Source organism: Pseudophryne corroboree, chromosome 2 (assembly GCF_028390025.1).
Source record: "Pseudophryne corroboree isolate aPseCor3 chromosome 2, aPseCor3.hap2, whole genome shotgun sequence".
Taxonomy (NCBI): Eukaryota; Metazoa; Chordata; class Amphibia; order Anura; family Myobatrachidae; genus Pseudophryne; species Pseudophryne corroboree.
Window position 1 is genome coordinate 162,156,587 of NC_086445.1, and position 12,836 is coordinate 162,169,422.

The 12,836-nt window shown below is 45.1% G+C and overlaps 1 protein-coding gene across 5 annotated transcripts in view; it reads left to right on the plus strand.

Annotated features, from left to right (window-relative positions):
- The window catches only part of NEK5 (NIMA related kinase 5), a 129,990-nt gene that overhangs the window by 73,390 nt on the left and 43,764 nt on the right, over window positions 1-12,836 (plus strand). For 4 of the 5 annotated variants that reach the window (XM_063951938.1, XM_063951937.1, XM_063951939.1 and 1 more), the window contains exons 14-19: window positions 43-144; window positions 1,690-1,773; window positions 2,979-3,077; window positions 4,203-4,286; window positions 6,313-6,405; window positions 6,815-6,911. In XM_063951938.1, coding sequence (XP_063808008.1) covers window positions 43-144; window positions 1,690-1,773; window positions 2,979-3,077; window positions 4,203-4,286; window positions 6,313-6,405; window positions 6,815-6,911 — 559 coding nt within the window. The remainder of the gene's footprint in view (window positions 1-42; window positions 145-1,689; window positions 1,774-2,978; window positions 3,078-4,202; window positions 4,287-6,312; window positions 6,406-6,814; window positions 6,912-12,836) is intronic. The other variant, XM_063951940.1, reaches the window with a different exon arrangement.

Genomic DNA, 12,836 nt, shown 5'->3' on the forward strand with positions numbered 1-12,836 from the left:
ATTACCGGTGAGTAAATTCTTATTTTTTTTCTTTGTATGTAGGGGCTGCGTCCATCCTCTGCCGATTACTACGGAAAACAAAGGGCAGAAGTATGGGTTGATCCGGCAATGAACAAACAGAAACAGTATGTCAGAAATAATGAGGTACTTTTAATTCGATATTGCTGGTAGACAAACTTGACACGTGATACTTAGTGAATTATAATCTGTGACCGCAATAAAACTGCTGTTGTAATTTAACATGGACGTAGTTACCATAATTTAACATGGACGTCGTTACCACTTGCGTTAGAGAACAGATAATGGTAAAAATAAATTCCTCATATAGGGGTCTATTCATGAAGCAGTGAAAAGAGTGGAAAAGTTGCCCATGGCAACTAATCAGCTTTTATATAACATTCATCAAATGCATTCTATAAAACTATATAGCAGCCGATTGGTTGCCATGGGCAACTTCTCTATTAGCTCACTTCTCCACTCTTATCGCTGCTTCCTGAATAGACTCCTTGGGACAAATGCAATAGAGTGAGAATTTCAGAAAGTGAGAGATTTGGTAAGGTTTTGCAGTTTTTTTTAAAGTGGCAATCATTTACACAGCAAGATCAACCTGGTTTTGCAGTGTAAATGATTGCCAGTTTAAAAAAAATAAAAAAACCCTGAAAAACCTTACCAAATCTCTCACTTTCTGAAACTCTCACTCTATTACATTTGGCCCCTTAAGCAGGAAGTGAAGCCAAATAGTGTGCTGGCATATGTCCCGAATACTCTGTGTCACTCCTCTGCAGCAGGCTGCCGCGTTAAGAGGGATGGCCAGGCAGTGACTCATAACTGATAACTGATTCTTGCTTTGCAGAAATGCAATAGGTTGAGTTATGAACAGGGGATGATTCTCGAGCGTCATAATAACTGATTTGACTGCTTTCTCAGTACCAGTAAACCATTATGAGAGTCCCAATATGATTCTCATAATAATGTGACTGTGCTTCACTGTCTTCAGTGAGTGGGGTGATACTTCCTTAGCTTGACAGAGCTGCAGTTGAATGTCAGATAATATGGAATGTGTGTGAGATGTCAGTCTTGTGGTTTAGTGGTACTTTATGTTTAGTGGAGCTCTCTCATCATGCCATTGAGTTCTCCTGGACTCCTGGGAGAATAGACCACCTCTCTGTAACTGTCCACCTCCCCCACTAAGGTGAGCAAGTGCTTGATAACATGATTCACTGTGAATTGTGCCCTTGTGCCCACCCCATTTGCCCCTTGGACTGCGAAAAAGGTCGGTTAAATCTGAAAAAATCCTAATATTACTTTACCAGCATACAGTACAATCCTATCTTTTATTTCAAGCAGCATTGGGGTGCAGAAGTAGAAACCGGTGGGGTAACGCAATGGTAAAATACAAGTGGAAAGAAAGACACCAGATTAGCATATGTAGAGATCTATGCCATCTAGTGAGACAAACAGGTGATCAATGTATCAGCCACTTTCTGTAGTTATGTTATGTGCTAGTTACCAATGTTATGTTATAATGTATACTATGCTATGATACTTACTTCCATTGTAATGTCTAATATATAACATGAATATGAACAGTGGATAATTTGCAATATTACATATATCTGGTAGGAACTATTCAGAGTGCAAAATGAAATTATGATTAGATTATAATAATGTTGAATGTTTGCTTGACAGGATCATCTTAAGCAACTTGAAGTCATCCGTCAGCAATATCACAATGACGTCAGGGAAATAAGAGTTAAAGTTGGAGCAAACCTGGTAAAGTGACTGTCTTTCTTCTATGTAGATGATGTTCTGTGCTGTAGTTACCGCTCACTGCTTGTCCCCACAATTTAGACATCACGATTTCATGGTCAGACATTAATGACAACGGCCCTACCAGTTATTATCCCTACTCCAATGCCAAATGTACTTTCCAATTTGAAGATCATTCTAGAACCCCTTTATCAGTAAGGGCCTTCCTTATAGGGCAAAGGTATTCCTGCTAGGGACATTAAGAACCAGACTCTTCTGGATCACATAGCATTAATGATGGAACATCATATAATCTCTGTATTTGTTTTTACCACCATTGGATGGCAGTCTCCAATTCCCACTACTTTAAATGCTGATATGGCTATACCCCTATAGTGGATGGTATATTTTTTTTACTGATTGGGTGCGCAGGCTTATGTCCCCTACACATTAGGCGATATGCCGCTGAGCTGCCCGACGGCGGATACGGCCGACGGGCAACCCGGCGGTGGGGAGGAGGTGACGGAGTGAAGTTTCTTTACTCCCCCCGTCACCCGGCCCCATAGCACTGCATGCTAATATGGACAATCTCGTCCATATTGGCCTTCATGCATAAGCGACGGGGCACCAACGATGAACGAGCGCGGGGCCGCCATCGTCGGTGCTTACACACTACACGATATGAACGAGTTCTCATTCATTAATAAATGAGAATGTTCATATCTTTAGTACAATCTATTAGTGTGTATGGCCCTTTAGACTTTGATCCCCCTGAGTGCTTCAAGAGCTGCCCAATTGTGTGGAACATCTAGCCTACATACTTGACTGCACTGCACTGCAAAAAAGCCCATAAGATGAATGTCTTTAAGGTAAATTGATAAATAATAACTTATTTTACTTTGATACATGATCTTTCATTCTTAAACTCACATGGAAAATAATAGCTTTGCGCCTTATTTCGATGGGAGCATAGCAATCGATATTGCTCTATCTGGGCTATTAAGTAGATAAAACATGACAAACCTATAACCCTCAGGCTATGTGTTATGCTAGGTTTTTGTGGGATGTAGTCATGTGACTGGCGGTCGGGATCCCGTCAATATCCTGATCTCTGGCCAGCACGACAGTCAAATACCAACCTGTTTATGCAATGCATTTATTATCACCATTGTACACAAGGCACCATACAGATATATTGAAGATTAGGATTAATTATATGTTTTGCACAGGCGGCTCCTAAAGCAACAGATGGAACATACCTTGTAAAACCAGGAAATAATGGAGGCCCATCTCCCAAAGACCAGACTGATGGTACAGAACCCACTGAGGTAGGTACATAGACACAACTGTCCCATTGCTTCAGTGGCCTTGAGTTAGTGATGTGGGTGATATATGCAGTATGGGCCTGATTCATATGTGGATGGAGAAGCTATCGCTGGTGCTTACATAGAAGCATCAGCGATAGCACTAATACAGTAATGCAGTAGGGGGCATCACACCTCCTTCTGCATTACTGATCCAAGATGCATCATTAGGATGGGGCCGAGTTGCAATGGTACATCACTGGGCACACATGGCTAACTGAAGTGACCCCTGTATGTTCAATGAGATGCTGTTCCAACCTTCAAGAATCACTTTCCAGCTAATTCTAAAACGCGCAAGTAACTGTGCACCTTGGTAAACTACGCTGCACTGCAGGTGGGAAAGATTTATAATGTGCAGATAGATTTGCTTCTGTGTTTACTTTGTTCCCCATTCAGAATCAGTCCCTATATGTGATTTTTTTTTTTTATTGCATGTATAGTGACAAAACATTCAAATGCACAATAGTGACACCAGACTGAATGGAGCGGAATGTTAGGAGTACATGGTAAAAGGGACAGAAGGAAGATAGAACAAAAACAAACACCCTGCTGCGGCAGAACGGTATAACCATGAAACTGTGTGGGCTTTGGGTCGGCTGCAGCACTATCTGCTGTTGAGACCCAAGAGAAGACAGCTGATGAGATATGAAGACCTTGTGGTCTATCTGTCACTTGTGTCATACATACATACATACATACATACATACATACATGGAATGCAGCCACTTTACATGGAGTGTACCTGCTTCATGCAGATGGTATTTTTTCACAGCCATAGTCACTTGCTAGTATTTGCCTCATGCTCTAGGACAGTGATAGGGAACCTTGGCACTCCAGCTGTTGTTGAACTACACATCCCAGCATGCCCTGCTACAATTTTGCTATTTGGTCATGCTAAAACTGTACCGACGATGCTGGGATGTGTAGTTCAACAACAGCTGGAGTGCCAAAGGTTCCCCATCACTGCTCTAGAACTACGCAAGTTGGTAGCTGTATACTTGGCCCATCAGCAATGACTTTTCTACACATTAATTATCTAAAGTTGAAGCACAAATAACACTTATTCTGGTCTTTCTATAAACACTTAAGGAGATGCAACAACAACAAATAAATAAAATCATAAAGCAAAACAGACAAGAAAGAAAAGCATTGGAAGAAAAGTATAAAGTAAAGGTACTGTATGTTGTACAGAAACTGATGAATATTCTATAGCTCTCATTACATTTCTATGAACACATACATGCAGACTGGATCCAGTGTAGCCTTTATATTTCACGGAGAGCAATAACCTATATGCTTTTATTTATTGAGTCTTCGTATAAATAAAAGTATTATAAGCTGCGACCTGATCACGCAACATGACTCCTGCATGCTGAGATCTGTGGGACGTTTGGCCTCACATCAAGACATGGTTATTGTATGGGATGTATGACCACAGAGTAAGGAGTACGGTGTTTACTTACTCTGTATGATGTATGACCAGAGAGTAGGAGTACACAGGATAAAGTCCTCATCTCATAACGATGTTGTTGTTTTTCGGTATTCATTTCTCACCAACATTCCATCCGATCAAAACCAAACTTTGATTGGACCGGATGATGGTTTTGACAAATATTAGACCAATTACACGTAACATTGTTGGTATTCAGATGATAGATCGACAGTGTCTAAGTTGAGAATCAATACGTCAACACCATATGGTCGACATGCATTAGGTTGATGGGTTCAAAAGGTCGACATGACAATGCTTGACACACATATGATCGACACATGTTTTTGGGGGGTTTTCACATATTTTTCAACTTTTGCTTGATTTAAAATCCACATGGGCTATGGTTGGGAATAGTAACCTCTGCCGAGCACAGCGGTAGTGAGCCAGCCATCTTGCCCAAAGTTTGGCGAGCCCACAAGGGTATACGTTTGCACTAATTGTGGTCACATATGATTAAACATAGAAAATTACACTTAAAAAACATAAAAAGCTTTTTGTGTCGACAAAAACAATTTGTACCTGTCGACCTTTACCATGTTGATATTTTGACCATGTTGGCCTAATACATGTCAACCATAAGGGGTCGACATATTGACTGTCGTCTAATTACATTTCATCTTCTATACCACACCCGCCATTATTAAAGCATCTAATAATATGCAATAATATGACCATTTGTAGGGCCAGTAAGGAGATGAGAACTTTTATATATTTTGTTTTATATATCTGTGTTTTTTGGGCCCCTTACATATACTTTAATTATGACACATTTAATTGATTTTAAAGATAGGGATTGATGTATGAATCAGTGATAAGAGTGGACCAGTGGAGAACCAATCAGCTTTGAGGTAGCATTTATCAATTTTAGGCTTTAAAATGATTGTTAGGAGCGGATTGGTGCAACTTCTCTACTCTTTTTACTGCTGAATACATAGGGGTATATTCAATAAAAGTTGGATCCATTCCGACATGCATTTGTTGGAATGAATCCGATAAGGGCTATTCAATGAACGTCCAAATCCGACAGGATTTGGCCATTCCTGACCATCTCAATCCGACTTTAAAAAAAGTCGGATTGAGATGAGGGAGCTGAGGAGGAGGAGACTGGGGAGAGCCGCGGGGAAACGGAGGAGAGCAGCGGCTACAGCAGCTTAGTCGGAGGATGTGGCACCACCGCCAGACCTCGCAGCAGCGTCTACCCGGCTCCAGCAAGTGGGACCTCGCTTGCTGGAGCCGGGTGGACACTGCCGTGAGCGGCGGCGGTGCCACATCCTCCTACTACACTGCTGTAGCCGCTGCTCTTCCCCCGTCTCCTCCTCTCAGCTCCCTCATCTCAAGCTGACTTTTTTTTAAATCGGATTGAGATGGTCGGAAACGGGGGCACAACCTGTCGGCTTTGGCCCCATTTCTGACAGAAGCACACGGATTGGCGGCTATTCCGCCGATCCACGTGCTTTCCAACAAGTCAGAATTCCCGACTTGTCGGATAATTCTGGGGTGTATTGAATAGGTCGGAACCCCTTCCAACCTAGAAAAAGTCGAAAACTGCTGTCTTTCCGACAGACGGCAGCTTTCGACTGCAATTGATTATACCCCATAATCCCCATAATCTATTTTTGCCATTTAAAACTCTCCCAGCAACTCCACCAATAGTTTGTACATGAGTCAATTATTTTGAACAACACATTATGTTTTGTGTTTTTAAAGGGTGGAATTAAATTTGAAATAAATGACAAAATCACAGAAGAGGATCCGATAGATGGCCTTGCTGCAGAGGACTATAACAGAGAAGATGAAGAGGTGGGAACAGCCTGATTCCTAAACCTACAAATGTTATGATTCTATTTAAATTTGTTAAATTTGTATATCATTTCATATACAGGGTTGGATTAACAAGACAGCTGTGCTCTCGGCCCTAAATTATACCCACTAGATCCTTCCATTGAAATAAAAACTGGTTGGGTTCCAGTGAAGAGAGGCTGGAAAAGGTTTGGAGCAATCTCCAAATCAGAGGCTGGAGATAAATTATGGCATCAATTTTGGGGGAAAACCATATACTTATACCTACATTGGAGAATAAATAGCAGTTTAGTGATAATAGGGTGATCAGCGGGCCACATTGACATGCATATAAACCAGCCACAGCTGAGCAGTAAGACAGCATAGATTCCATACTTCTCATTAATTGTAAATTACCGTTTCTTTACAGGTTACTGATCCTCTCAACGATACATTAACCTTTGATCATGGAAGCAAGCTAGAGGGTAACAACTGGCACAAGTTACATGAGGATCAAGGACAGCTAGGTACAAGACAAGGATATCTATCAAAAACCGTTTTATGTCATTAAATATATCTATTAAAAATGCTAATTTTATCCCAAAGGTTATAATAGTGGGAGATGTTCAAATGGTTTTAGGGTATTTAGTACAAATAACACAATATACAGTATCTGAGACAGTTAATAATAAGATTTTACTTACCGGTAAATCTATTTCTCGTAGTCCGTAGTGGATGCTGGGGACTCCGTAAGGACCATGGGGATAGATGGGCTCCGCAGGAGACATGGGCACTTTAAGAAAGAATTTAGGTTCTGGTGTGCACTGGCTCCTCCCTCTATGCCCCTTCTCCAGACCTCAGTTAAAGAAACTGTGCCCAGAAGAGCTAACAGTACAAGGAAAGGATTTTGGTAATCCAGGGCAAGATTCATACCAGCCACACCAATCACACCGTATAACGTGAAAACAACCAGTTAACAGCATGACAAACGACAGAGCATCAGGTCAAACCTTGATGCAACCATAACATAACCCTTATTGAAGCAATAACTATATACAAGCATTGCAGAAGAAGTACGCACTTGGGACGGGCGCCCAGCATCCACTACGGACTACGAGAAATAGATTTACCGGTAAGTAAAATCTTATTTTCTCTAACGTCCTAGTGGATGCTGGGGACTCCGTAAGGACCATGGGGATTATACCATAGCTCCCAAACGGGCGGGAGAGTGCGGATGACTCTGCAGCACCGATTGAGCAAACAAGAGGTCCTCCTCAGCCAGGGTATCAAACTTGTAGAACTTTGCAAAAGTGTTTGAACCTGACCAAGTAGCCGCTCGGCAAAGTTGTAATGCCGAGACCCCTCGGGCAGCCGCCCAAGAAGAGCCCACCTTCCTAGAGGAATGGGCCTTAACTGATTTTGGCAGCGGCAATCCAGCCGCAGAATGAGCCTGCTGAATCGTGTTACAGATCCAGCGAGCAATAGTTTGCTTTGAAGCAGGAGCACCAAGCTTGTTGGAAGCATACAGGATAAACAACGACTCTGTTTTCCTGACCCTAGCCGTTCTGGCTACATAAACCTTCAAAGCCCTGACCACATCCAGCAACTCGGAATCCTCCAAGTCACGAGTAGCCACAGGCACCACAATAGGTTGGTTTATATGAAAAGATGAAATCACTTTCGGCAGAAATTGTGGACGGGTCCGCAATTCTGCTCTATCCACATGGAAAACCAGATAGGGGCTTTTATGTGACAAAGCCGCCAACTCTGACACACGCCTAGCCGAAGCCAAGGCTAATAGCATGACCACCTTCCACGAGAGATATTTCAACTCCACCGTTTTAAGTGGTTCAAACCAGTGGGATTTCAGGATACTTAACACCACGTTAAGATCCCAAGGTGCCACTGGAGGCACAAAAGGAGGCTGAATATGCAGCACTCCCTTTACAAACGTCTGAACTTCAGGTAGAGAAGCCAACTCCTTTTGAAAGAAAATGGATAGGGCCGAAATCTGGACCTTAATGGAACCCAATTTTAGGCCCAGATTCACTCCGGACTGTAGGAAGTGAAGGAAACGGCCCAGCTGGAATTCCTCCGTAAGAGCATTCCTGGCCTCACACCAAGCAACATATTTTCGCCATATACGGTGATAATGTTGAGCTGTCACGTCCTTCCTAGCCTTTATTAGCGTAGGAATGACCTCATCCGGAATGCCTTTCTCTGCTAGGATCCGGCGTTCAACCGCCATGCCGTCAAATGCAGCCGCGGTAAGTCTTGGAACAGACAGGGACCCTGTTGAAACAAGTCCTGTCTTAGAGGAAGAGGCCACGGGTCCTCTGTGAGCATTTCTTGCAGATCTGGATATCAAGTCCTTCGTGGCCAATCTGGAACAATGAGGATTGTTCTCACTCCTCTTTTTCTTATTATCCTCAGCACCTTGGGTATGAGAGGAAGAGGAGGAAATACATAGACCGACTGGAACACCCACGGTGTGACCAGGGCGTCCACAGCTATCGCCTGAGGGTCTCTTGACCTGGCGCAATACCTCTGTAGCTTTTTGTTGAGGCGGGATGCCATCATGTCCACCTGTGGCAGTTCCCACCGACTTGTAATCTGTGCGAAGACTTCCTGATGAAGTCCCCACTCTCCCGGGTGGAGGTCGTGTCTGCTGAGAAAGTCTGCTTCCCAGTTGTCCACTCCCGGGATGAACACTGCTGACAGTGCGCTTACGTGATTCTCTGCCCAGCGAAGAATTCTGGTGGCTTCCGCCATTGCCACCCTGCTCCTTGTGCCGCCTTGTCGGTTTACATGAGCCACTGCGGTGGTGTTGTCTGACTGAATCAGAACCGGTTGGTCGCGAAGCAGGGTCTCCGCTTGACGTAGGGCGTTGTATATGGCCCTTAGTTCCAGGATGTTGATGTGAAGGCAAGTCTCTTGACTTGACCACAGACCTTGGAAATTTCTTCCCTGTGTGACTGCTCCCCAACCTCGGAGGCTTGCGTCCGTGGTCACCAGGACCCAGTCCTGAATGCCGAATCTGCGGCCCTCGAGAAGGTGAGCGCTCTGCAGCCACCACAGGAGTGACACCCTGGCCCTGGGGGATAGGGTGATTAACTGATGCATCTGAAGATGTGATCCGGACCACTTGTCCAGTAAGTCCCATTGAAAGGTCCTCGCATGGAACCTGCCGAAGGGAATGGCCTCGTATGATGCCACCATCTTTCCCAGGACTCGAGTGCAGTGATGTACTGACACCTGTTTTGGTTTTAATAGGTTCCTGACCAGTGTCATGAGTTCCTGAGCTTTCTCTATCGGGAGATAAACCCTTTTCTGGTCTGTGTCTAGAATCATGCCCAGGAAAGGCAGACGAGTCGTAGGAACCAACTGCGACTTTGGAATATTCAGAATCCAGCCGTGTTGCCGTAACACTTCCAGAGAAAGTGCAACGCTGTTCAGCAACTGCTCTCTTGATCCCGCTTTTATGAGGAGATCGTCCAAGTACGGGATAATGGTGACCCCTTGCTTCCGCAGGAGTACCATCATTTCCCCCATTACCTTGGTAAATATACTCGGTGCCGTGGAGAGACCAAACGGCAACGTCTGAAATTGGTAATGACAATCCTGTACCACAAATCTGAGGTACGCCTGATGAGGTGGATAAATGGGGACATGAAGGTATGCATCCTTTATGTCCAGAGACACCATAAAATCCCCCCCTTCCAGGCTTGCGATGACCGCTCTCAGCGATTCCATCTTGAACTTGAACCATTTTCTGGTATATGTTCAGGGATTTTAAATTCAATATTGGTCTGACCGAACTGTCCCGTTTCGGGACTACAAACATGGTCGAATAATAACCCCTTCCCTGTTGAAGGAGGGGAACCTTGACCACCACCTCTTGAAGATACAATTTGTGAATTGCAGTTAACACTATTTCCCTCTCCTGGGGGGAAGCTGGTAGGGCCGATTTGAGGTATCGTTGAGGGGGCATCTCTTCGAATTCCAGCTTGTATCCCTGAGACACAATTTCTATCGGCCAGGGATCCACCTGGGAGTGAACCCACTTGTGGCTGAAATTCCGAAGACGTGCCCCCACCGGGCCTAGCTCCGCCTGTGGAGCCCTAGCGTCATGCGGTAGATTTTGTAGAGGCCGGGGAGGACTTCTGTTCCTGGGAACTAGCTGTGTTGTGCAGCTTCTTACCTCTGCCCCTGCCTCTGGCAAGAAAGGACGCACCTCAGACTTTCTTGTTTCTTTGTGATCGAAAGGACTGCATTTGATAATACGGTGCTCTCTTAGGCTGTGAGGGAATAAAAGGCAAAAAATTTGACTTTCCAGCTGTAGCTGTGGAGACTAGGTCCGAGAGACCCTCCCCAAACAATTCCTCACCCTTGTAAGGTAAAACCTCCATATGCCTTTTTTGAGTCGGCATCACCTGTCCATTGCCGAGTCCACAGGACCCTTCTGGCAGAAATCGACATAGCATTTATTCTAGAACCCAGTAGACTAATGTCTCTTTGAGCATCTCTCATATATAGGACAGCGTCTTTAATATGCCCCAGGGTCAACAATACAGTATCCTTGTCTAGGGTATCAATTTCCTCAGATAAGGTATCCGTCCATGCTGCTACAGCACTACACACCCAGGCCGACGCGATTGCCGGCCTCAGTAAGGTACCTGAATGTGTATAAATGGACTTCAGGGTAACCTCCTGTTTGCGATCCGCAGCATCTTTGAGGGTAGCCGTATCCTGTGATGGCAGGGCTACCTTCTTGGATAAGCGTGATAAAGCTTTGTCCACGCTAGGGGAGGATTCCCAGCGTAACCTGTCCGTTGGCGGGAAAGGATACGCCATAAGAATCCTTTTGGAAATCTGCAGTTTTTTATCTGGAGATTCCCAAGCCTTTTCACATAACTCATTTAGCTCGTGTGAGGGGGGAAAGGTTACCTCCGGCTTCTTTTCCCCATACATATGCACCCTCCTGTCAGGGAATGGGGTTTCCTCTGTGATGTGCAACACATCCTTAATTGCTATAATCATATAACGGATGGATTTAGCCAATTTTGGCTGTAACTTTGCATCATCGGAATTGACACTGGAGTCAGAATCCATGTCGGTATCTGTGTCAACAGTTTGGGATAGTGGGCGCTTCTGAGAGCCTGACGGCCTCTGCGACATAGGATCAGGCACGGGTTGGGACCCTGACTGTCCCGAGGCTTCAGCTTTTTCTAACTTTTTATGCAAGGAATTAACATTATCATTTAAAACCTTCCACATATCCATCCAATCAGGTGTCGGCGCCGTCGGCGGAGACACCACATTCATTTGCTCCCGCTCTGCTTCCACATAGCCTTCCTCATCAGACATGTCGACACAAGCGTACAGACACACCACACACACAGGGAATGCCCTCTCTGAAAACAGTTCCCCCACAAGGCCCTTTGGAGAGACAGAGAGAGAGAGTATGCCAGCACACACCCCAGCGCTATAAACCCAGGAATAACACAGCAACTTAATGTTAACCCAGTAGCTGCTGTTTATATTGCTTTTTTGCACCTAATTATGTGCCCCCCCTCTCTTTTTATCCTCTTCTACCGTGTATCTGCAGGGGAGAGCCTGGGGAGCTTCCTCTCAGCGGAGCTGTGGAGAAAAAATGGCGCTGGTGAGTGCTGAGGAAGAAGCCCCGCCCCCTCAGCGGCGGGCTTCTGTCCCGCTTAAATATGCAATTTTTTGGCGGGGGCTCATACATATATACAGTGCCCAGCTGTATATATGCTTAACTTTGCCAAAAGAGGTCCCAAATGCTGCCCAGGGCGCCAGGGAGTCTGTTGCCAGCAGAGCTCCCTGAAAATAAAAAACCTAACAAAATACTTTCTCTCAGCAAACTCAGGAGAGCTCACTGAAAAGCACCCAGCTCGTCTGGGCACAGTATCAAACTGAGGTCTGGAGGAGGGGCATAGAGGGAGGAGCCAGTGCACACCAGAACCTAAATTCTTTCTTAAAGTGCCCATGTCTCCTGCGGAGCCCATCTATCCCCATGGTCCTTACGGAGTCCCCAGTATCCACTAGGACGTTAGAGAAACATGCATTATCGGCATGTGTCATTATAACATAGTACTTGTACTGTAGCTGTTAGGGGTTTGGTATGGGATCCCAGCATCTGGGATGCGGGTGGTCAGAATACTGACACAGTCATCCCGACTGTTTGAAATCCAGACAGGGGTGCAGGAAGTAGGTAGCCCTAATCCTCCTTATCCGTATAACCCTCCCTCCCCGCAGCCTAACCCTAACTTCCACTGGCTGCAGCCTGACCCTAACCCTCCCCTCCCACAGCCTAAGCCCAACTCTCCCTCCCCCCATCTGCATCCTAACCCTAACCTCCACTGGCTGCAGCCTGACCCTAACCCTCCCCTCCCACAGCCTAAGCCTAACTCTCCCTCCCCCCATCTGCA